Raw genomic sequence first — 26,440 nt, 5'->3', positions numbered from 1 at the left:
AAGAAAGAAGATTCCACCTAAACATTAGGAAGAACTTCCTGACAGTAAGAGCTGTTTGACAGTGGAATTTGCTGCCAAGGAGTGTGGTGGAGTCTCCTACTTTGGAGGTCTTTAAGCAGAGGCTTGACAACCATATGTCAGGAGTGCTCTGATGGTGTTTCCTGCTTGGCAGGGGGTTGGACTCGATGGCCCTTGTGGTCTCTTCCAACTCTATGATTCTATGATTCTATGATTCCTGGACCGTCCACAGGCTGGATTTAGAAGGCAATTGGGCCGGATCCGGCCCCTAGGCCTTAGTTTGCCTACCCATGCTTCATGTAGGCATTGTTGCCCTACCTGACCTGGAATCCAGAATAATGGATCATTATCAAGTCTCTGCAAATGGAGGGTGACAAGTTCTCCAAACAAAGGGATTCTCTTTGTAATCCATCTGTTGTGGACTCCTCTGCCCGGTTGTGCGGTTTCTTCCGGCCACATTCGGTGGCGTGTGGGGATGGATGGCGCTGCCTCCTGCTCCACATCATCTCCAGATGTTTGGGCCACTTCAAGCCCAACTGGCATGAGGTTCAAAACATCTGCAGGGCACCGTGCTGGGGGAAGGCAGCTACTGTACTTTTCTGTCTATAAGACTATATTTATTCTTGAAAAACCATGCTAAAAAATTGGAGTCGTCTTATACATGGGTAGTGCATAGGGTGTACCTTTGATTGGTTGCTGTCGCAGCTGTCAGCGGCTATTGTGCGTGTTATTGGTTGCTTCGCCAATGGGTGGTGTTGATTGGCTGACGCGGCAATTGGGCGGGCGATCGCCAGCTTCTGCCAGCGAGGGGACAGACGGGAGGCGGATTTTGTGATGCATGTGGGTGAGCGATTTATGACAGTTCCCCCCCCCAAAAAAAATGTTCAACAACACTGTGTAATCTCCCCCCATTTTCTGAAATTTGAGTCCCCCAAAATAGGGGGCGTTTTATCCATGGGGGCGTCTTATAGACGGAAAAGTACAGTATATTGATGGTGATTTTATTTATTATTTATTGCATGTCATCATCCCTTTTAACCACAAATCTCAGACTGACCAACAAAGATTATAAAATATAAAAACGTCATAAGATTCATAATAATATACTCAGAGGCTTAGAAAGCTTAGAAGTTGCTGGTGTGAAATTATTTTTAATCTGTTTTAGTATGTTAACTTTCTGTGCGTTTAATTTTTCCTGATTTCCTTGTTTTATCTTTTTGTAAACCACTTTGAGGTATATGTGTGTGTTTGTTTGTTTTTTTACAATCGAGCGGTGTATAAATTTTATGATAAATAAAAAAATATATTGGAACTCCAATATACTAGAAGGATTGAAAGACACTTCTTGCAAATCTGATCATTTTAAAGGAATGTTTTAAAGCGGGATTGGAGTATTATTTCAGGTGTGGCTTCTGTGAAGAGGGCAAAGTACACCTTTTTTGTTTGTTTGCTTTCTTGTGCCTTCAAGCTTACCTGTACACCTGGGAGTAAGTCCCCCTGAAATTATTGATGTGACTTCAGAGTCAATTTGGATTCTGGTGTCCTGATGGAACATGATGCAGACCTCCAAACCCTCTAAGTCCAGGACATCCTACTTTGCTCTCACCTAGCCCCAGACCTCACCGGAGCTCAGCTCAGGTCCAAGCTGGGCTACCAGTGATCAGGTGCCAAGGATTTTAATCCTTTGAAAACCGAACCCTACACCTTTTATATAAAAGCTCGAAGGAGCTTATGCAATGCAGCTAGCGCAAAACTATTTTTATGGCACTTGATGAAGATCTACCTCCTGGCTTCTGTATTGCCAATGTTCCTTCATAGAATCATAGAATCATAGAATCATAGAATCATGGAATCATAGAATCATAGAATCATAGAATTGGAAGAGACCACAAGGGCCATCGAGTCCAACCCCCTGCCAAGCAGGAAACACCATCAGAGCACTCCTGACATATGGTTGTCAAGCCTCTGCTTAAAGACCTCCAAAGGAGGAGACTCCACCACACTCCTTGGCAGCAAATTCCACTGTCGAACAGCTCTTACTGTCAGGAAGTTCTTCCTAATGTTTAGGTGGAATCTTCTTTCTTGTAGTTTGGATCCATTGCTCCGTGTCCGCTTCTCTGGAGCAGCAGAAAACAACCTTTCTCCCTAACAACCTTTCTCCCTTTCTCCCTTCAATGGGATGATGATGATAATAATAATAATAATTTTTTATTTATACCCCCCCTTCCCGGTTCAGAAAACTGGGCTCAGGGCAGCTAACAACAAATTTAAAACAATTGATGCAACAAAAAACAGCATAAAATACAGTATAAAACGTGGATAACAATAAATTCAGAATTCAAAAATCAATTTGGGGGGAAATCGATCCAATAGACATTAGACGATCACCAGGGCTACCTGGCTAAATTAGTCCTATTTGGGCCAGTGAGGAGACCAGGGGAGAATTAGCTGTGGGATCCCACAGTTTAAAGAGAAAATCTTTAGAAAGATTTTTTCCTCCAAAAGCATTTTATTTTAAAAATCCAATTTAAATATTAAAAAACTGTTTTGTTTTTGTTTTTTTTAAACCATTGATTTTTATCCACCCTGCTTTCCTGTGATCTCCGTGTAAAGCTGAGAGATGGTGACTAACTCAAGGTAATCCAGTAAGATTTAGGGCTGAGTGTGTTACGAACCTGCCCTTATTCTGACACTTTAACCAGGACAGGACATTGATATCTAGATACCTATTCTAGGTATCAAGGTATCTAAGTAGCAAGACACACGCCACAGCTCTGGAATGTAGCCATTGAAGGATGCTGAAGTCTTGTGCACAGATGGGGGGCAATTACGTTCTTGGATAATAATGTTTGTGGCACATTATTAATTTTCTATAATACCACCCTTCATCTGAAGATCAAAAGCCTGTCTGTGCGCCGGCTTCCTTGTTCCTTCCCCTGTTGCTTGACTTACAATATCACTAAACAAACCGATTAAAAATGAATGAAAAAGCCATTTAAGCTTCCAGTTACGCTGACTTAAGGAGACAAACCCAGTAAAAGCAGCCTTTGGAGAATTTACTACTATTGAGGGAAGAGGGAGATGTGGAACATTATCATCCCTCTTGCACAGGGGTTCTTACCGACTCAAAATTCTCCCCAAAATAAATCTCCAGGTGCAAGCCAAGAGAGAGAGGAACCTCCTGTCATTTGAGACCTGGTACATTTATTTATTTAACAGGGTTTTTATACAGTGGTGCCCCGCAAGACGAAATTAATTCGTTCCGCAATTTTTGTCGTCTAGCGAATTTTTCGTCTTGCGAAGCACGAAATCCCATAGGAATGCATTGAAAATCAATTAATGCGTTCCTATGGTCAAAAAAAGTCGAAACAAAGCCAAATTTGGTACAACAACAGTTTATTAACTGCTCTTTAAAGTCAAACATACTGTAAAGAGCAGTTCAAAAATTGAAGGGAAAATAAATTAACTTTATAAACAAAACATGTCTTTGTTTTTAGACAAAGGAAACAAAGCCGCGAGGCGTTTTCGTCTTGCGAAGCAAGCCCATAGGGAAATTTCATCTTGTGAGGCAAATCGAAAACGGAAAAACCTTTCGTCTAGCGAGTTTTTTGTCTTGCGAGGCATTTGTCTTGCGAGGTACCACTGTATCACTTAATTATAACCTCTGAGTAACACTGTAAAATGCACATTAAAATTACTGATGAAGTTAGATGTTTAAACTGCATGGGGGAAATGCAGAGAATACTTCACAAAACAGTACCCTAAAACACATACCTGGACTTGTTTTGATTAATGTCTGCAGGAGACTTTGTGGATATTTAAGTTGTAATTAGAAAAATAATTATTCATAAAGGAAACGGCTTATAAGAAGTAAATAAGGAGGCTAGATGCAGGATAAAGGAAGTCTTTTATTTGGTTGTTTGTATTGTTGTATGTTATGCTTGGGACGCGGGTGGCGCTGTCGGTTAAACCACAGAGCCTAGGGCTTGCTGATCAGAAGGTCGGCGGTTCGAATCCCCGCGACGGGGTGAGCTCCCGTTGCTCGGTCCCTGCTCCTGCCAACCTAGCAGTTCGAAAGCACATCAAAGTGCAAGTAGATAAATAGGTACCGCTCTGGCGGGAAGGTAAACGGTGTTTCCGTGCGCTGCTCTGATTCGCCAGAAGCGGCTTAGTCATGCTGGCCACATGACCCGGAAGCTGTACGCCGGCTCCCTCGGCCAATAAAGCGAGATGAGCGCCGCAACCCCAGAGTCGGCCACGACTGGACCTAACGGGCAGGGGTCCCTTTACCTTTACCTTAATGTTCTGCTTATTGTATGTTATGTTCACGTTTAATGAGGGTGGATTTCTGTATTGGGGGATGGGGGTTTATGTTATGTTGTAAATAAAATTTCCATTTTTTAAAAAAAACCACCCTGCTTTTGTTTACGCTTTGAAAAACGTGAGGTTAACTTGTTTTTTAAAAATGCATATTGTGAAATAAAACATTGAAATGCATTTTTAAATTTACATGTCTGGGTTACGTTTGTGTAAAGCAAGTCTCCCCCCGCCGCCAAGCTGATGATGAAAACAGTCACAATTGCCTTTGCTGTAGTGGATGCACAGCGACTGTCAGAGGCCAGACTTTGCCTGAAAGTGCCTCCTTGTTCCTGGCTTTGAGAATAGTTAAACCGAAAAGCAAATTCGTCTTGGGATTTCCTGTCTCTTGGGGATCCGTCAATGTGTAACTTCCTCTGTGCCCATTTATGGATCAACGGAATCTGCTTGCAAACAAGGAGCCCGGGCTGTTTTGGTTCGGTTTGGAGGGGGGCGTGTTAGCCGAATCCTCCCCTTTCCATAGTCCATCTGCCGAAAAGTTCAAGCGCCTGTGGACTCTTGCAACGTAAGGAAACAAAAAGCTGGCAGGGATCTCCTGGCTCAATCTCAGGCCTTCTATTTTGCTGATCTTTGGGACCAAGGCTATTTGAAAGGTCGTTGACTTTTGGCGTTGCTGTTTTCTCCCCATATCTGGCAAGCCCCCTGTCCACATGGGCAAGGAATGCCACAGCGATGGAATTGCGTCCTTGTGGCTCCTCTGCAAATTACTTACTTGTGGGGATTCCTGCACCGCCACCCTCACGGTCACATCTCGGTCTGCCGTATGACTTTCTCACATGGGACCAAGCCTGGACATGGCAGCTTGTTCTTGTGTAAAGGTTGTTACGGAAATTACGGTGGGGGCACATCTTTAAAGTTGTTAAATGTTACAAATATTATGCATAAATGTATCCTTTCGACTTGGCAGCTCAAGGGAAGTTACCTAGCTTTAACAATTATATAAAATCAACTCCTTTGCCAGTTTCCTCCATTCCAACACTATTTTGCCCTTGAAAAATAGGGACTCCAGGAAGTGCCCAGAGGTGACAATTGCTGAGCTGATTGTTGGTCAAGGAAAGCCTAATCCCATCCCCAGACTTGCCAAGGGGTCCAGACATGCAAAGGAAGTTCTATTGTACTTTGGGTGGTGGGACTTCAGAGGTGTTTGCCTATGCTCATCTTATTATACCTGGGTCTTGCCCTGCCATGTCTGCTTATGCTAATCTTGTACCAAGGACTTGTCTGGACATGTTTGCCAAGGTTAAACCAGTGTAAACCCTGTCTACCGCTCCCCTTTTGTGACATGTCAGTGATGTAGCAATGATGCTGTACGAACTGTATTCTGGGATATGGTGGGAAAGTTTTAAAAGTCTTTGTCACCCCATCCTCGGGGTTCAAAATTCCTCTTTAAACCTGTTGCGCAATAAACTTTGGTCTACAGCTATTTGCTCCGGTTGGTGGCTGGACTCCTTTATTCCGCAGGGACCTGCAGACTCTGCCTGACAAGCTGGGTGACTGAGCAGCCTCGCACCTAGATTTTTCCGTAAAAAGCTGCATTGTGTGGGAATGTTCAGGGAGGCAGGAGAGGATATATTCTTTATTAATATGCTTCCTAACTTGCGCTTGCAAGTTCTATAACTTAGCAGAGTTTTACGTTCCCCTTTTAAACGCACAGCAGATAGCGGGTTGCAGGCTTGTTTAAGTCTCTCACTATCAGTTTCCTGGTAAGTTCCCCTATGGGACGCGGGTGGCTCTGTGGGTTAAACCACAGAGCCTAGGGCTTGCTGATCAGAAGGTCGGCGGTTCGAATCCCCGCAACAGGGTGAGCTCCCGTTGTTCGGTCCCTGCTCCTGCCAACCTAGCAGTTCGAAAGCACGCCAGTGCAAGTAGATAAATAGGTACCTCTCTGGCGGGAAGGCAAACGGCATTTCTGTGCGCTGCTCTGGTTCACCAGAAGCGGCTTAGTCATGCTGACCACATGACCCGGAAGCTGTACGCCGGCTCCCTCGGCCAATAAAGCGAGATGAGCGCGGCAACCCCAGAGTCAGCCACGACTGGACCTAATGGTCAGGGTTCCCTTTACCTTTATCTTTAACCCTGGTTCACCTAGCTTATACACCTGAGTTTCTAACACTGCTTGGACTTGGGGTGAGGTTGAAGGAAGGCTGCGTACAGTGGTATCTTGGTTTACGAACTTAATCCGTTCTGGAAGTCCGTTCTTAAACTAAAGCCGTTCTTAAACCAAGGTGCGCTTTCCCTAATGAGGCCTCCTGCCGCCGGTGCCCTTCCACCGTTTGGATTACATTCCTAGACTGAGGTAAAGTTCGCTAACTACGGAACACCTTCTTCCGGTTTTGCGGAGTTCGTATACCGAATAGTTCGTTAGCAGGGCTGTTCGTAGACCCCAGGTACCACTGTATTGGGCTTGTAACATTTTCTGTGAGCCTTTTTAAAGAGAATGCTGCAAATGAGGGTGTTGAGACCGTGCTCACAGGCGTTGTCAGTAGATTTCAGCTGTGAACAGAACTGGTTTATGCTTCTTTATCAAGAGACTGGGCAGATTATCACACACAGTGGTCTATTGCTGTCTATACCAGCTGAATACCAGTTCAAAGACTTTGCCTTATTGTTCTCTTTGTGAACAGCTCAGAGGCATCTGATCTGTCTTTGTGAGACAGAATGCTGGATCCTTGGCGTGATCCAGCCAGGGTGGTTATGTCTTGTTGGATCTGCTTTATTGCAAAAATTAGGCACACGTTCTGCATATATTTATTTTTCAAGTGGCTTTTATGCTGCCCTTCTGCCAATGGCTCCCAAGAGCAGCTAGCATACAAAAAACAAATATTTCTTGCATGCCTTTTGAAAAGAGAAAAAGGACGCTGAATAAACAGGACTACAAATGCATAAAGTGTTTTTTTAAAAAACAGCCACAAACTGCTACCTACAGTGGTGCCTCGCAATACGAAAAGAATCCGTTCTGTGATTCTCTTCGTCTAGCGGTTTTTCGTCTTGCGAAGCAAGCCCATTGACAGATTAGCGGATTAGCGGCTTTGAGCGGCTTATCAGCTTATCGGATCAGCTGATAAGCGGCTTAGCGGCTTAGAAAAAGGGGGGGAGGGGAAAAACCCCGCAGGAACTCGCAAGACATTTTCGTCTTGCGAAGCAAGCCCATAAGAGATTCGTTTTGCGAAGCACCTCCAAAACGGAAAACTCTTTCGTCTAGCGAGTTTTCCGTCTTGCGAGGCATTCGTCTTGCGGGGCACCACTGTATCTCAAGCCATTTGCACATAACAAAATATGTATTTTATCAATGCAATTGTTGAACTGAAATACAATTAAGAAGTATATTAATAGTGAAATAATAATTAAGCTCTAACTTAAAATGATTTTTTGTTCATAACAAACTTAATAATGCAAACCAGTGATATTTTAGGGAGCAGTAGTTCAGTTCATATACAGTGGTGCCCCGCAAGACGAATGCCTCACAAGACGGAAAACTCGCTAGACGAAAGAGTTTTCTGGCAGTTCCCTCCCTGCGAGAAGCCAAGTTACAGGGAACCAGGCAGAGGGCCTTCTCGGTGGTGGTGCCTGCCCTGTGGAACACCCTCCCACCAGATGTCAAAGAGAAGAACAACTACCAGACTTTTAGAAGACATCTGAAGGCAGCCCTGTTTATGGAAGCTTTTAATGTTTAATAGACTATTGTATTTTAATATTCTGTTGGAAGCTGCCCAGAGTGCCTGGGGAAACCCAGCTAGATGGGCGGGATATAAATAATACAATAATAATAATAATAATAATAATAATAATAATAATAATAATAATAATAATAATAATAAATTTTATTTATATCCTGCCGTCCCTAGCCCTGGCTCTAGTTGGGACCTTCAGGATGTTTTTATTTGAAGACCGTAAGTTCCTCTGTCCCATTATTATTATTATTATTATTATTATTATTATTATTATTATTATTGCCAGGATGTGTAGCCCAGTTTCCCTTTCACGCAGAGGACCAACAAGTAAATAGGACCATGGTTTATATGTCTTAATTCCTACAAGCAGAAAGCGACTGCAATTTTGAGATTCTGTGCATACTTTCCTGCTTTTTGTTTCTGCCAAAGGACCTGGTAACCAAACCTTTCTCCTTTTCTCTCCCCCCCCCCCTTTCTCTCTCCAGGCACGGGGTCCGGTATCCTCTCCGCGTTTCAGGATCTGTCCTGGCTGTCTAAGTCTAAAGTAGAGAAGCAACTGCAGATCATCTCAGTACTACAATGGGTGCTCAGTTTCCTCATCATGGGTAAGCCAAGTGCCTTTCTGTTTTCAAGTCGGCGGTTGGTTGGCAGGTCTGTTTTTAAACCATGTCTGTGTCAGGAGCTCGGCCTACACTCGAGTAGGACCCTGGCAGAGACACATGCCAGATTGGCATGAGTCCTCCCTCCTGGTCGATCGTTCAGGAGCTTCAAAAGCTTTCTTCTGCCGGAACATCACAGCAGCCGATGCCAACCGACACCGGCACACTGAGGGATCCGCAGAGTTTGTGCATCATGCGTAACAGACCTCACTTCCGGGGGCGGCGCGAAACTGTAATGGCGGTCCTCTTCGAGCTCTGAAGAGGGGCTCTGCGGAAAAGGGTCGTTCGCTGCGGCATAGCGACGACCCATCAAGATAAACCACGGGTAGAGTGAGCCCGTGGCCGTGGGACTCGGCGGGCACCAGAAGCTGCTCCGAAAACACAGAAGGGACCCCGTAAGGAGACCCGGAGTGAAGGAGGGGTGGCGGTGCTGTGAGTTCATCGCTCTTTCCGCAGAAGTGAAGCCGCGCGGCTGTTACAGATGAGCGCTGATCCTTCTTCCTAAAATCAACACCAACTACAAGTAACATACCCGTGAGTAAAGGGGACTAAAATTTGGCAAATAATTTCGTAAATCTGGCTGAAAGCGGGAGACGAAAAAAAGGGAAGTCCGTCTTCCGACATTGCTGACAAGATCAAAGCAACGCTTTTAAAAGCGGAAGCGTTTGAAACGGGACTTTGGGAAGCTTTAACTTTTTCGTGCTATTAAATCTGCTTTTTTTACTGTTGAACTGAAGGTGGAAAGGGACTTTGATCATAAAAGAACGAGTAACGGGGGGTCTCCTCCTACCTCCCCCCCCCCTGGGGTGATTTTTAAAGAGTCAGATCGTCGGGCTGCCGGAGAGAGAGACTGTGCTAAACTGCGGAAACAGTTGCAAATTTTGTGAAAACTTTGCTGGAGTATAATTGATACATTTGAGCAGGAAAGTTTGATTGGGACATTGTTGCAAGCACCCCCTGTGAAACTTTGTTGAACTTTAAAAGGTGCTCTGGGGAATTTTGAATTTTTGAAGGGACTTTTGGATATTGAACTTACTGAACCAAAAATTTCTGGAACTTTAATGGCGGACTACTTCCTTCTTTGTCTTTGAAACTTGGTGGTACTCCCCCTACAGGGCTTTTGGATTATAAGATCCTGGGAACTGACTTTTGTTTTGAATTCCACTTTACCGGTTGTTTATAATTGAATTTGTCTTTCCCATGGAACAATAGACAATTTGACCTTGAACACTGACAGATGTGTAATGAGTGGTGCAGGGAGAACAAGAGCATCTAAAGCTAAGGAATCGAAAGAGGCTAAGGAGAAAGAAAAGGAAAGAAAACCAGCACAATTTCTACAAACAACATTGACCCAAGGACGCCGATCGTCGGTTCCAGCTGTACTGGTGACCCAAAGGGAACAAAGGGAAACAACTGAGAAGTCCACTGAGGAAGATATGGCAGCAGGTGGGTCGGATACACTACTTAAACAAATATTGGAGCAACTATCAAGTCTAAACCAGAAGGTGGACGACCAGTCTCTGAAGATAGATAAAGCAACTTCCTCGATTCAAAAATTGACTGATCAAGTTTCCCAGCATACACAAGCTATAGAGAACTTGCAAGGAGCTACAGCGGAAAATCGGGAATTGGCTGGAGAAGCAATCCAGAAAGTGGGAGCTCTACAAAAAGAAGTGGAAGAAATAAAAGGAGAAGTTAAGCCCCTGCACAAACAGGTGAGTGAACAACAAGTTTATCTGTCAATGGTGGAACTGAAAAACCGCGAGAGTAACATCAAATTGAGAGGCATCCCGGAACTTGAGCAAGGAGATTTGATTGGATACTTAACACAAGAATTTTCGAAGTTCTGGGGTTTAAAGGAAGACACAGATTTTAAGATTGTTTCGGCATACAGACTGGGAAGAGTGGTAAAGAAAGATAGATCCAGAGACTGTTTGATAATTTTAAGATCAAAGGAAGAGAGGGATAAGATCCTAGGTCTTCATTTCAAAAAAGCAATTGAAATACAAGACAAAAGGGTGGAAATCTATAGAGATATCCCGAAACAGCTGTTGGATCTTAGAGCCACCTATTCAGAACTAGCAAAATTGCTGAGATACAACGCAATTCCCTATAGGTGGGAGTTTCCACAAGGACTATCCTTCACCTACAAAGAAAGGAAGGTTAAAATTAGAACACCTGAAGATAACCAAAAGTTCCTTCACGACCACGGAGAAGATCTCCAAAAAGGAGTGGATTGGCTTCCAGCTGTACCAGCACCAATATTGCCTGAAAGCGGGCCAACGCCTGCACCCTCGGGATCTGAGCAAAAGGAAGGCACCCCATCTTAAGAACGTTTAAAATAGAACAAGATGTCTCTGCAGCTACTTAGCTGGAACATAAATGGCGGGAATTCTCCGGAAAAAAGAAGGAGGATATTCCATATTTTGAAAAAAGAACAATTGGATGTAATATGCCTTCAAGAAACACATGTGACTAGGCTCCATAGGAAAGTATTAATTAATAAAAGACTTGGTCAAGAATTTATCTCATCAGACAAAGTCAAAAAAAGAGGTGTTGTAATTTATGCAAAGGAGAACCTATCACCAAAATTCTTATTCAAAGATGATCATGGAAGAATTCTCGCAATTGAAATCCAAACACAAGGGGAAAAGATTTTGATATTAGGAGTTTATGCGCCAAATGATGGAAAATCAGAATTTTATAAGAAGCTGCATGAGACAATGATGGACTACCTGGACTATTCTAATATTATTGTGATGGGAGATATGAATGGGGTTGTGTCTACAAATATGGACAAATCTCAAAATCAAAATTTAACAACAGACGGCAGACTCCCTAAAACCTTTTTTGAAATGACAGACAATATGGACTTGATTGACATCTGGAGGACAAGGAACCCCTTGGGTAAAGAAGGAACCTTTTTTTCTGATGCCCACTTGTCATGGACACGAATCGACCAAATTTGGATTTCTAGAGGGCTGGCCCCGAAAACGAGAAAAGTGGAAATCTGCCCAAAAACCTGCTCCGACCATAACGCCTTAAAAATGGAATTGAGACTTTTCCCAACTGGATCCTTCAGATGGAGAATGAATGACACCTTGCTAAGAGATCAAGAGATTGTTAAGAAGGCCCAAAAAACGCTAAAGGACTACTTTGAAATAAATTTGAACACTACGGTGGAGAAAAGAATAATCTGGGACGCAAGCAAAGCTGTAATGAGAGGGTTTCTGATACAACAGAATACAATAAAGAAAAAATTTTGGAATGGAAAAAAGGAAAAAATTCTTGAGAAAATAAGTGAAGGAGAGAAAAAGTTGAGAACTAATCCGAAGTCAAAAGAGGTGCTAAGAGAGATTAAATTCCATCAAGCACAATATTCGAAATTGATTAATCAAGAGATTGAGTGGAAAATTAAACAAATGAAGCAAAGATCGTTTGAATCAGCAAATAAATGTGGAAAGTTGTTAGCTTGGCAATTGAAAAAAAGACAAAAGTTAAACACAGTCACAAACCTGGAGATTCAAGGAAAAATAGTTCAGAAACCAGAAGAAATAAGAAAGTGCTTCCACAGATACTTCAAGGAACTTTATGCACAGGGGCCTCAGAAAGAATCGGAAATAGACCAATTCTTGAGGACAAATGGACTATCTAAAATAAGTCAAGATAAAAGATCAATTCTCAATAGTAAAATAACTCAACAGGAAATTGAAGGTGCCATCCAAAATATGCAACTTGGCAAATCTCCAGGCCCAGATGGTCTCACCTCCAAATATTATAAGACTCTGAAGGATTGTTTGATACAACCGTTGCTGGAGGTTTGCAACCAGATTATGGAGGGGAGAAGGGCACCGGAAACGTGGAAAGAAGCATTCATCACATTGATTCCTAAGTCAGAGAAGGAAAAGACTCAGCTCAAGAACTACCGTCCCATCTCACTCCTGAATGTGGATTACAAAATATTTGCAGACATTTTAGCAAGTAGACTTAAAAACGTTTTAAACGAAGTAATTCACAAGGACCAAGCAGGCTTTCTCCCTGGTAGACACATGTCTGATAACACCAGGAACATTATTGATATATTGGAATTGTTGAGAATTAGAAATACAAGGGCTGCCTTAATCTTTATTGATGCGGAGAAAGCATTTGACAACATTTCTTGGATGTTTATGAAGAAAAACTTGAAGGGGATGGGAGTGGGACGGGGGTTTGAAAATGGACTAGAAGCAATTTATTCAGAGCAAAAAGCCAAGTTGATAGTGAACAATGTGGTGTCGGATGAACTTCTAATTGAAAAAGGGACACGACAGGGGTGCCCTTTATCCCCTCTGCTATTTATCTCTGTTCTGGAGGTATTGCTGAATATGATTAGGGAGGACCAGTTGGTGCAAGGTATAGAGGTCGGAGCGAAACAATACAAACTGAAAGCCTTTGCAGATGACCTAGTCTTGACAGTACAGGAGCCAGTATCTAGCACAAAAAGAGTTTTGGAACTTATCCTGGAGTTTGGTCGGGTGGCGGGATTCAAGTTAAACAAACAAAAAACTAAGGTTTTGGTCAAAAATTTGACACCTACAGAGATAGAGGGGTATCAGAAAGAGACGGAGCTAAGTGTGGTTAAAAAAGTGAAATACCTGGGGGTATACTTGTCCACCAAAAATTTAAATCTTTTTAAAGAAAACTATGAAAAATGTTGGTTGGAAATTAAAAAGGATCTGGATATTTGGTCAAGATTGAAATTTACCTTGTCAGGCCGAATCGCAGCTATAAAGATGTGTGTTTTGCCAAAAATGCTATTTTTATTTCAAACCCTTCAGGTCGTGGACAGAATGGAATGTTTTGGAAAATGGCAGAAGGATATTTCTAAGTTTGTCTGGCAGGGCAAAAAGCCCCGAATAAAATTTAAAATATTAACCGACTCAAAAGAAAGAGGGGGGTTTGCCCTGCCGGACTTAAGGTTGTATTATGAAGCTGCAGCCTTCTGCTGGTTGAAGGATTGGTTCCTGTTGGAAAACACCGATGTCCTAGATCTGGAGGGGTTTGATAATGTGTATGGTTGGCATGCATACTTGTGGTATGACAAGGCGAAGGTTCATAAATTGTTTAAAAACCATATTGTCAGAAAATCAATTTTTGCCGTCTGGATGAAGTATAAGGATTTATTAGAAAACAAGACCCCGAGGTGGTTATCACCTGTGGAAGCCAAGATTTCTAAAAAAAAGCCCAATATGGAGGCCTATTGGCCAAAATATTGGGAACTGATCGAAAGAGTTGGAGACAATTGGAAGCTCCAAAGCCAGGACAAATTAAGAGGTAAGGTGCGAGATTGGTTACACTATGCTCAAATTCAAGAGGTATTCAAAATGGACAAAAAAGTGGGTTTCCAGTTGGAGAAATCGAAACTGGAGACGGAGTTACTAGAACCAAAGACTAAGGTACTTTCGAGGATGTATGACTTGCTGCTTAAATGGAACACCCAGGATGAGACAGTTAAATCTGCTATGATAAAATGGGCACAGGATGTAGGACACAACATCATGTCTGAGGACTGGGAAAGGTTATGGAACACCGGTATGAAATTCACGGCATGTAGTGCCTTGAAAGAGAACATTATGAAAATGGTATACCGGTGGTACATGACCCCAGTCAAGTTGGCTAAAATATACCATCTTTCTGATAATAAGTGTTGGAAATGCAAGGAGGCAGAAGGGACATTCTTTCACCTCTGGTGGACCTGCCCGAAAGTAAAGGCCTTTTGGGAAATGATACATAATGAGTTGAAAAAGGTATTTAGATATACCTTTTCTAAGAAACCAGAGGCCTTTCTATTGGGCATGGTGGACCGGAAGGTGCCAAAGAAGGACAGAACCTTGTTTATGTATGCAACCACAGCAGCTAGGATTCGTATCGCAAAGTTCTGGAAGACACCAGATTTACCCACACTGGAGGACTGGCAGACGCAGCTGATGGACTACATGGAGTTGGCAGAAATGACCGGCAGAATTCGAGATCTGAGCGAAGAAACAATGGAGGAGGACTGGAAAAAATTTAAGGACTATTTGCAAAAACATTATAAGTTGTTTGAGTGCTAAGACTGTGCACGATTATGAAACGTTACGCTTCTGCAATTTATTTTAAGTAAATGATAAAGTAAGTATTGATGGGAAAAAACGAGACAAATTAGAAACAAAATATTATGTTTATTAAGAGTGTTAAAATTAAACTATAAATTTTTGAAACTGGTAACATAATAAATACAAAGGTATAATAAGTCGGGAAATAAGATAATAAATTGCTGAATGGGTTAGAATGATGAACGCAATGCTGAGAGGATGCGAGGAGGTCCAAAAAGTTGTCGAAGAAATTTTGTGATGATTTTTTCTTTTTTCTATGTTTTTTTTTATATATATGGAAAATGTTTCTTGTATATTGTTGTCCAAACAAATTTGTTTACCTATGGAAAGAAACGCAATAAAAATTTTATAAAAAAAAAAAAATCATGCGTAACAGACCTCAGCAACTCAGCATTTTGGCTAATCTACTTTATTTACATATAAACACACAGGGAGTGGGACACGGGTGGCGCTGTGGGTTAAACCACAGAGCCTAGGACTTGCCGATCAGAAGGTTGGCGGTTCGAATCCCTGCGACGGGGTGAGCTCCTGTTGCTCGGTCCCTGCTCCTGCCAACCTAGCAGTTCAAAAGCATGTCAAAGTGCAAGTAGATAAATAGGTACCGCTCCGGCAAGAAGGTAAACGGTGTTTCCGTGCGCTGCTCTGGTTCACCAGAAGTGGCTTAGTCATGCTGGCCACATGACCCGGAAGCTGTACGCCGGCTCCCTCAGCCAGTAAAGCGAGATGAGCGCCGCAACCCCAGAGTCGGCCACGACTGGACCTAATGGCCATGGGTCCCTTTACCTTTAACTTTACGAAGGTAACATTTGCACCCATTGCTCTGGCCACCTCTGCTCCTGGCCCCACCCAACCCTGCCATGTGGCTTTGAGGGGAATCTGGCCCTCGTTTTCCCCACCATGGGCAATGCAACCTGAGAACCCCACCCGCAGGGCTACAGCCGCCCCACCTTTTCTCCGGTGCTAAGGCATCCCTTTCGCAGGTTGCAAAAAAGCTGTATCCTGACTGTGGTTGCTTAGCAACTCTGCAGAGGATGGTTTTCCTATGCAGAACTGAGTGGGTGAAAGTAGTTCTGCACCCTCGAGGGTGAGAGCCCCCTGCAGTATGGATCTGGGCCTCTTTCAGGTTAGAGATGGGAGAGGAGCATGAGATGGCCCAGGAAGGAGTCAAGGTATTAGCGCTCCAGATATTAGGAGTGTATCTTATAAATACAGGCTTGGCAATGGCCCTTTTTATGTAGGTTGTCATATTGCTGAATGTGATTGGTTTTGGTATGAGTGGGGTAATGCCTGAGGTAAAGGTAAAGGGGCCCCTGACCATTAGGTCCAGTCACGGACTACTCTGGGGTTGTGGCGCTCACCTCGCTTTATTGGCCGAGGGAGCCAGCGTACAGCTTCCGGGTCATGTGGCCAGCAGGACTAAGCCGCTTCTGGCGAACCAGAGCAGCGCACGGAAGCGCCATTTACCTTCCCACCAGAGCAGTACCTATTTATCTACTTGCCCTTCGACGTGCTTTCAAAGTGCTAGTTTCAAACTGCTAGGTGGGCAGGAGCAGGGACCGAGCAACGGGAGGTCACCCCGTCGCGGGGATTTGAACCGCCGACCTTCTGATCGGCAAGTCCTAGGCTCTGTGGTTTAACCCACAGCGCCACCCGCGTCCCATGCCTGAGGTAGTGAATGGCAAAACAAACAGATCAGGACTGCAATACCTCAAGAATCGCCTCTCTCCTGACCTGGACCCTGAAATCATCCTTTGAGGCCCTTCTTTGTTTGCCTCCTCCATGTGAGGTTCAGAGGGTGGCAACCCCAGAACAGGGCCTTTTCTGCAGTGGCTCCCCATTTGTGGAATGCTGTCCCCAGGGAGACTCGCCTGGCACCTTCGTTATACACCTTTAGGCACCAGGCAAAAACGTTCCTCTTTAAGCAGGCCTTTGTCTGATGGGTGCCCTTTCAAATGTGTTGGGGAGAGGGGATCATTGGGTTGTTTTTATTATGTATTTTGTGTTTTTATCCTGCGATTTTATCTTGCGAACTGCTGCGGGAATAGGGTGGTATGCAGATTTTAACAACCTCCACCACCAATTCATGGGGGACGGAGCAATCGATGGCTTGGGGTCCTAATGGTAATGGCTGCCTCTGGGATCAGAGGTGCTGCACCTCTGAAGAACAGGAGAAGGCTCTTGTGGTCGTATCCTGCTTTGGGTTTCCTGCTGGCGTTTGGTAAACAGGATGTTGAACTCAATGGTCCTTTGGCTTGATCCAGCAGAGTGCTTATGTTCCTCTGAACTTTGCCCCATGGGGCAAAACAACCTGTACCCAGTTTGCCCTTTGAGCATAGCAGGAACTGAATGTTCCTCGCAGGCACCGGTCCCTCCCTCTTCCTCCCCTCGCATATAAACATGTTGTTGTTTTCTTATCGGTGTGCAAAGTGCAAGAGATCAGGGCTCATCCAGACCGCCTTTTGTCCTGCGTTTCTAGGTTTAAAGCTTCATGCCTGAACATTATGTTTTCTTTTTGCCCTGGCGCTGTCCCCGTAAAACCCTGCTCTTTAGTGCTGAGTCGGAACAAACAGCAATCCGTGGGAAATCCGAACCGCCGTTTGTTCCGATTCAGCGTTGAAGAGCGGGTTTTCCTGGGACACGGAGCTATAAAGCATGGACGGTGTAACAGGAAGTCTGGACGAGCCCTCAGACTTGGTCAGTGTTAGAAATTAGCCGGGCACGTTTTGCGACTGGCATAGGTCCGATTGCAACCACGTGGAGAGCTCTGGTTGCCAAGTTGGCGACTGATACTCTAACCACTACACCACCCTGGTTTCCTAGAGTCCTTCTGCCATGAGGCAACTCTATAAATTAAGCTGGGAAACAAATATGGGGAAAGCAAAATGTCCCTTAGAGAAGGATCTGAAATATTTCCCTTGAAACTTGAGTTTGTTTTATTGACGATTGTTTTACTCAATGTTTTAATGTGTTGTAAACCACTTTGAGTCCCCCCCTTTAAAATATAAAGCAGCACAAAGGTGAAATTAATATTTATTTATTTATTTATTTTATTTTAATTTAATTTATATACCGCCCTATACCCTGGGTTCTCAGGGCGGTTCACCAAGATATAGAACCACAAAATATATAATAAAAATAAAAACAACACTCTTCCCCCCCCCAAAACCACACATTTTAAAAGGGCATAGGATGTAAATCAGTTCCCTTGGCAGAGCATTCCATAGACGGGGAGCCACTGCAGAGAAGGCCCCGTTCTCATGTTGCCACCCTCCGGACCTCTCAAGGAGGAGGAACACGAAGGAGGGCCTTAGAAGATGATATCAGGGTCCGGGTAGGTTCATATGGAAAAAGGTGGTCCTTGAAGTATTGTCCTGAATATGAAACCTCATTGCTTTTATTATTATTTTAAAAAGGCACTTAATGCTTTTTTATTATTATTTTAAAAAGACACTTAGACATTCAATTGCGGCAACCATAACCTAGGTTTAAGGTGCTATTTGGCAACTAGCTTATATATCTGAGTTTCTAACACTGTGAGTGTTAGCGCAGTGTTTCCCAACCACTGTTCCGCGGCACACTAGTGTGCCGCGAGATGTTGCCTGGTGTGCCGCGAGATGTTGCCTGGAGGGAGGCGGGCGAGTCGGGCGGCGAGAGGCGGGGCGGCGGCGGCGAGGAGAGGCTGCCCAGCGCAGGGCTCTCGCCGTCTGCCTGCCTGGCTGCCTGCGAGCTCGGCGGGCAGCGCCTCCGTCCGCAGCGCCCGCCTCGCGGCTCTCATTCCCTGCCCCTGCCAAAGCTCACCCAGCCAAGCCGCGCTCTCCTTCCTGCCTCGCTTTGCTGCCTCCTCCCCCCCCCACCCCCAAAGCTTGGAGGTTCCCCGGCAAGGGGGAGGAAAAAAATTTGAAACTTACACTTTCATGCGTCCCTCCCGACGTGACGCTGCGCGCTGACGTCACGGGGCTGTAATGGTGGTGTGCCTCGAGATTTTTTTCATCAAACAAGTGTGCCTTTGCCCAAAAAAGGTTGGGAAACACTGTGTTAGCGATCTTGGAGAAATTGGTATGTTGGCTGCACATAGTTTCCACACCAGCCTGTTAGCCTGAGCTGCACTGGCTGCGGCTGATTGGGAGTTGTAGTTTGGGGTGACGGAGAAATTTGAATTGGTTCGTATTCAAATGCAAGCCTACCTAAGTCCCACTTTCCGAAACAAGAAGCAAACGAAAACACACCTGTCCTTTTGAAATTTGCACTTCTCTGAATTTTGCCAGGCAGTTCTCCCACCAAGTAACGCATAGCAAACTGCATGGACCGGGTGGGCAAAGTGTGTACATAAATGCACATGTGGGTGAAAATAACATATTAAAAGGCATTGCCGTATTTTTTGCTCCATAAGACGCACTTTTTCCCTCCTAAAAGGTAAGGGGAAAATGTGTGTGCGTCTTATGGAGCGAATGCAGGGGGGAGGCAGGCAGGGAAAGCCCTCAAGAGCCGCACACAAGCTCGGCGCAGTTCTTGCGGGCTTTTCCTCAGGAGGGAGAAGGGACTGATGCGGTCAGTCAGTCCCTTCTCCCTCCTCGTAGGAAAGCCCGCAGGAGCTGCATGCTCCTTAAAGGGTGCACAGCTCCTGTGCGCTTTTGCGGGAGGTGGGGGTATTGCCATAGCCACGCGCAGCCCTTCCGGGCCGGGAGAGGCTGCCCGTGGCTATGGCTTCTTTAGCCGCGCGTAGCTAAAGAGGAAGCCAAGTCTTGGCTTCTTTAGCCGCTTCTTTAATAATAATAATAATAATAATTTATTATTTATACCCCGCCCATCTGGCTGGGCCTCCCCAGCCACTCTGGGCAGCTTCCATAAAAACCAAAAATACAGTAAAATATCACACGTTAAAAACTTCCCTGAACAGGGCTGCCTTAAGATGTCTTCTGAATGTCAGGTAGTTGTTTATCGCTTTGACATCTGCTGGAAGGGCGTTCCACAGGGCGGGCGCCACTACCGAGAAGGCCCTCTGCCTGGTTCCCTGTAGCTTTGCTTCTCGCAATGAGGGAACCGCCAGAAGGCCCTTGGCGCTAGACCTCAGCGTCCGGGCAGAATGATGGGGGTGGAGACGCTCCTTCAGGTACACTGGACCTTTAGCCAAGTATTGGCTTCTTTAGCCACTAGTAGCCCCTCCGGCCGGGAGAGGCTGCGCGCAGCTATGGCAGAAGCCAAGACAGTGAGCGGGATGGATCTTTGGGGCTGGGGGGGGGACCCGGGCTTCCCCCGGCAGACCCAGAAGCTCTGGGAGTAGCGGACAGGCTTTTTTTTCTTGATTTCCCCTCTAAAAACTAGGTGCACCGGACCATAAGGCCGGTGTGAGTGAAAAATACGGTCTATCGCATGGGTTAATTTTTCAACAAGGGCTTCATGTCCCACCACCAACAAACTGCTGTGGAAGCTTTGTTCCATGTTTAGGGAATTTTTTAATGTCTGACGCTGTATTGTTTTTAATATTCAGTTGGAAGCCGCCCAGAGTGGCTGGGGAAACCCAGCCAGATGGGCCGTGTATAAATAAATTATTATTATTATTATTATTATTATTATTATTATTATTATTACAGTGGTACCTCGGGTTACATATGCTTCAGGTTACATACGCTTCAGGTTACAGACTCCGCTAACCCAGAAACAGTACCTCAGGTTAAGAACTTTGCTTCAGGATGAGAACAGAAATCGTGCTCCGGCGGCGCGGCGGCAGCAGGAGGCCCCATTAGCTAAAGTGGTGCTTCAGGTTAAGAACGGACCTCTGGAACGAATTAAGTACTTAACCTGAGGTACCACTGTATTATTATTATTAAACTGAAGCCTTGAAAAATGAGAATCTGATATTGGCACATCCTAAAGTTGAAAACATCTGGGAGTGTGTGACCCAGGTAGACTCTGAAGCCGGCCGGTAATATCTCTTCGGAGTAACCTGAGGTGGCTTTGGAGAAAGCTTTTTTTGGATGAATCTGTGCAGGAGGCTTAGCCGGTCGGTTGTGATGTCACTTAAGCCTTAAACAACACAATCCGATTTAGTTTGGCTGGGCAGAGGAGGCAGGCAAAGAGCGAGGCAGAAGGGTTCAAGAGGCGAGGGTGTGTGTTTGTATGCCAGGACAAATCCCTTCTTAGCAAAACGAGTTAATTCCCCTTGCTCTTCATCTCTGCCCTAGGTGTGGCCTGCACTGTTATCCTCATGTACATCCTCTGTACGGACTGCTGGCTGATTGCAGCCGCGTACCTGGCCTGGCTCGTCTTTGACTGGAACACTCCGAAGAAAGGTAGGCGAATCTCTTCAGTCGGCAGAGCGGGAGACTCGACGTCTCAAGGCTGGGGGTTCGAGCCCCACGTTGGGCAAAAAGATTCTGGCATTGCAGTGGGTTGGACGAGATGACCCTCAGGCATAGCTGCCAACGTTTCCCTTTTTTTAAGGGAAATCCCCTAATTCCGAATAGGATTCCTCACAAGAAAAGGGGAAAGTTGACAGCTATGCCCTCAGGGTCCCTTCCAACAATACAGTGGTACCTCGGGTTACATACGCTTCAGGTTACAGATACTTCAAGTTACAGACTCTGCTAACCCAGAAATAATACCTCGGGTTAAGAACTTTGCTTCAGGATGAGAACAGAAATTGTGCAGCGGCAGCGCAGCAGCAGCAGGAGGCCCCATTAGCTAAAGTGATTCCTGGACTGTCCACGGGCCGGATTGAGAAGGAGATTGGGCCTTAGTTTGCCTACCCATGTACAGTGGTACCTCGGGTTACATACACTTCAGGTTACTGACTCTGCTAACCCAGAAATACTACCTCGGGTTAAGAACTTTGTTTCAGAATGAGAACAGAAATCGTGCTCCGGCGGTGCGGCAGCAGCAGGAGGCCCCATTAGCTAAAGTGGTACCTTAGGATAAGAATAGTTTCAGGTTAAGAACGGACCTCCAGAACGAATTAAGTTCTTAACCAGAGTTACCACTGTACAATTCTATGATTTTATGCATCGAGGTGGAGGCAACAGCCTCATTGTGGTCTGTATCCCTCCTTCATCCCAAATCCATGCAGATTTTTTTAAGAGGGGAAAATCTTCACACTTTCCAAGCCTTTGAACCAGGCATAGGCAAACTCGGCCCTCCAGATGTTTTGGGACTACAACTCCCATCATCCCTAGCTAAGAGAACCAGTGGTCAGGGATGATGGGAGTTGTGGTCCCAAAACATCTGAAGGGCCAAGTTTGGTCATGCCTGCACTTAGAGGATGCAGAGCAAAATGTCTCCAGTATGCTGAAGACACACAGCTCTAGCTCTGCATAACATCTGAATCAGGCATGGACCAGGGTCAGGGTTCAGTGATGAGCTGGTTGAGGGCCATTAAAGCATCTTAAAAAGCAGAAACAGCACCTTGCCAAGAAAGGTCCGTCTAGTTAAAGCTATGGTTTTCCCAGTAGTGATGTATGGAAGTGAGAGCTGGACCATCAAGAAGGCTGATCGCCGAAGAATTGGTGCTTTTGAATTCTGGTGCTGGAGGAGACTCTTGAGAGTCCCATGGACTGCAAGAAGATCAAACCTCTCCATTCTGAAGGAAATCAGCCGTGAGTGCTCACTGGAAGGACAGATCCTGAAGCTGAGGCTCCAATACTTTGGCTACCTCATGAGAAGAGAAGACTCCCTGGAAAAGACCCTGATGTTGGGAAAGATGGAGGGCACAAGGAGAAGGGGACCACAGAGGACGAGATGGTGGGACAGTGTTCTCGAAGCTACCAGCATGAGTTTGAGCAAACAGCGGGAGGCAGTGGAAGACAGGAGAGCCTGGCATGCTCTGGTCCATGGGGTCATAAAGAGTCGGACGCGACTAAATGACTAAACAAAGTTGAACCCATGTGGGTGAATTCACACCCATTTTCCAAGTAGGAGGACGGACCCATTTGAACCCCAGTTCACCCATTCCTTTGCTGTGTTGATGCTCTGTTGATACCAGCAGGAATCGTTATTGTTAGTTACATATTCTATTTATCACCCACCCTTCTCCAAAAGGAGGGAGGGTTACAACAAATCTTTAAACCAGGCATAGGCAAACTCGACCCTCCAGATGTTTTGGGACTACAACTCCCATCATCCCTAGCTAATGGGACCAGTGGTCAGGGATGATGGGAATTGTAGTCCCAAAACATCTGGAGGGCTGAGTTTGCCTATGCCTGCTTTAAACAGAGGTGATTCTAGGAGCCAACTCCTAGGTTCTGAGATCCCATAAAATATCTCAGGGATCTGGGCGCCCCCAGAGTTGATGGGCGATGCCATTCCAGTGGTCTGTGTGTGCCGCGTCTTGTGATAGATTTTGTGGGGTGGGTGTTACCTGCCCTCCAGTATTTTATTTAAGTTGGCACCCCTGGAGGTGATCCAGGGCCTTCTTTGGGTTTTTGTTTCTTTTTAAAAGAACCCATTTCCCAGGCTCTGCGTCTTCTTCCCATGGGGGGGGGGCGGCCCCAGTTGCTTCTCCTCCCCTTCCTTTTCATCCAGCCAGACCTTGACAACTGCACATGCCATGCCTGGTCTCTTTCATCAGTTCTCTCTGATCAACCACTGACAGCTGCTCCATTATTAATTTTTTTTTTTTAATCCCAAAAGGTGGTAGAAGATCGCAGTGGGTCAGAAACTGGGCTGTCTGGAGATATTTCCGGGACTATTTCCCCATCCGAGTAAGTACTACTGCGACCTGTTTTTCTCTGGCTTCCTTTTTTTAAAAAATAAATCAATTAGGAGAAGCCTTCCTTGAAAAGGCCAGTCCGCGTTGCTTCTTCTTTTTGTTTTTTATAATAATGTTTATTAAGGTTTCACAAACAATAAAAAATTCCAAAATTTAAACATAAGAAAAACTACAAAAATATAAAAATACAAAAACAAAACACATAAAAATACACAATAGAAGACAGTTAACAAAGAGAGGGAAGAAAAAAGAAAGAATAAGAACAAAAGAAAACCAAAAGACAAAACAGAAAATAGATTAGTGTTTTCAAATCTTATACTCCATTCACTAGTTTCTTGACCTCCTCGCACCTCCCATTTTGTATTCCAGTTCAGATATTAAATTCAGCAAATCCTTACCCTCTAACATTTATCCTCACTCAAGATATTAACCTATTATAAATATCAATTTTCCAATTATCAATCCCTATTTACATTTTCTTAGAAATCTTTTTACCAATACCACTTATTTTCCATCAGACATCATTTTAACATTCCTTAATTTTACAGTGCTTCCGCAAATAGTCCTTAAATTTCTTCCAGTCTTCCTCCACCGACTCTTGTCCCTGGTCACGAATTCTGCCAGTCATTTCTGCCAACAGTCCGCGTTGCTTCTGTCTTATCGTTCTGGCCATGCTGGGCTTGCAGAAAAGCCTGTTTTATGGGTTCGTTAGTGGATGGGTGGTGGTTTCGCCATTGTTGGCCTTCATCTCTTAAGGCCGGGATAGAGAACTGGCGCCCTCTAGCTGTGGAGGACTGCAACCCCTCTCCCCTGGGGCTGATGGGGGCAGCGTTCCACAACATCTCAGGCCTCAGAGGTCCCCCGTCTCTGTGCTTAATAATAATAATAATAATAATAATAATAATAATAATAATAATAATAGTTTATACCCTGGGTTTCCTCAGCCACTCTGGAAGACTTATAGCACATATAAAGCCACAGAAAAACATCAAACATGAAAAACTTCCCTAAACAAGGGCTGCCTTCAGATGTCTTCTAAAAGTCAGATAGTTGTTTATTTCCTTGACATCTGATGGGAGGGTGTTCCACAGGGCGGGCGCCACCACCAAGAAGGCCCTCTGCTCTCACTTCTTAAATAAAATAATAATAATAACTTAATAACTTTAATAAAATAGTAAAATAAAAAAATAACTTAAATAAAATAAAATATAATGAGAATAAGAATAAGAATAATAAGAATAATAAATTATTATTATTATTATTTATACCCCACCCATCTGGCTGGGTTTCCCCAACCACTCTGGGCGGCTTCCAACTGAATATTAAAAACAATACAGAATCAGACATTAAAAACTTCCCTAAACAGGGCCACCTTCAGTTGTCTTTTAAAAGTAGAATAGTTGTTTATTTCCTTGACATCTGAAAGGAGGGCGTTCCACAGGGCGGGCGCCACCACCAAGAAGGCCCTCTGCCTGGTTCCCTGTAACCTCACTTCTCGCAGGGAGGGAACTGCCAGAAGGCCCTCGGAGCTGGACCTCAGGGTCTGGGCTGAATAATGCAGGGTGTTATAATCTTGTGAAATGCACCCAGGGTGGCTTTGAGGAAAGTACAAGGTGTGGGTTCAACAACTCCTTGTATCATAGTTGCAGCAAGAGCTGGATGGAAAGCCAAACAACAACAACAACAACAACAACAACAACAACAACAACAACAACAACAATTTATTATTTGTACCCCTGCCCACTCTGGGCGGCTTTCACAAAGACCAAAAATACACTAATATGTCATACATTAAAAACTTCCCTGAACAGGGCTGCCTTAAGATGTCTTCTGAATGTCAGGTAGTTGTTTATCTCTTTGGCATCTGATGGGAGGGCACCACCACCGAGAAGGCCCTCTGCCTGGTTCCCTATAGCTTTGCTTCTCGCAATGAGGGAAAAAGTTGTGCAGATAAAATTTCTCAAAAGAGGATGTGGCAACGAGCGAGTTAGGTTACTCCTGGCTGCCAGCCTTTCGTAGTCTGAGTTCTGTAGCTTTGACAAGGGCTACTGAGGAATAGCCAATGGCTGTGTTCTCTAAGCCTTTTGCTTTCTAAAATGAGATATGGCTTGCAAAAGTAGAATCAATTTACTCTGGAGAGTGGAAATGAACAACAGAGAAGACATACAGCTGCTAATGTTAACCTGAAACTTCACCCTAGAAATTGGGATGTTTCTGGCGTCCGAAAAATGGGTCCATTTCCCATATTCTCGTAAACTTGAGTCAGCACTTTGGAGTCTTGTTTGGAATGGTTTTACTTGTGCGATTCTATTGCCGTAACCTGTCCTCGCAGCTTAGGTGAAGGACAGGGCAAGAAGTCTTATAAATGAGTAACTAACTACCAGGTGATGTAATTTATTTCAAAATATTTTCGGTGCAAAGCATCCGAAAGAGCTTCCGATAAAGACAACTAAAAACCAGTTAAACATTGATGTTTCAAAAAGCAAGAAAGCAAGAAATAAAGATCTTATTAACAACAACAACATTTCTATAGCACCCTTCATCCGAGGATCACAAGGCACGTTACAATGTAAAAAAACCAACCCAAACACATAGCATAGTAACAAATGAAAACATTATTCCCTCCTGGTTTAAAATGCCATAGATTGTGGAATACCTTAGTGGAATATATGAAAAAGGATATAACGCAAAGCTGTGCAACAAAACCATGATAATAGAAATAGTATAATGAGAAGGACTGCTGGAAGTTTTAAGCAGAAATTTTTAATTGATGGACATGATTTTGTATAAATTTTGGGGTTCTTTTTCCTTTGTCTTTTCTTTCTTTTCTTTTTCGTCTTTTAAACTTTTTTCTTATTCTTATTCTTATGTCATGATGTT

The 26,440-nt window shown here is 44.4% G+C and overlaps 1 protein-coding gene across 1 annotated transcript in view; it reads left to right on the top strand.

Moving 5' to 3' along the window:
• The window catches only part of DGAT2 (diacylglycerol O-acyltransferase 2), a 67,517-nt gene that overhangs the window by 29,025 nt on the left and 12,052 nt on the right, over positions 1-26,440 (top strand). The window contains exons 2-4 of the mRNA XM_081197440.1: positions 8,552-8,671; positions 21,042-21,149; positions 23,482-23,552. Coding sequence (XP_081053566.1) covers positions 8,552-8,671; positions 21,042-21,149; positions 23,482-23,552 — 299 coding nt within the window. The remainder of the gene's footprint in view (positions 1-8,551; positions 8,672-21,041; positions 21,150-23,481; positions 23,553-26,440) is intronic.

The sequence above is a fragment of the Podarcis bocagei genome, assembly GCF_964188305.1.
Source record: "Podarcis bocagei genome assembly, chromosome: 6".
NCBI classification, from domain to species: domain Eukaryota; kingdom Metazoa; phylum Chordata; class Lepidosauria; order Squamata; family Lacertidae; genus Podarcis; species Podarcis bocagei.
This window is presented reverse-complemented; position numbering and strand designations above follow the sequence as displayed.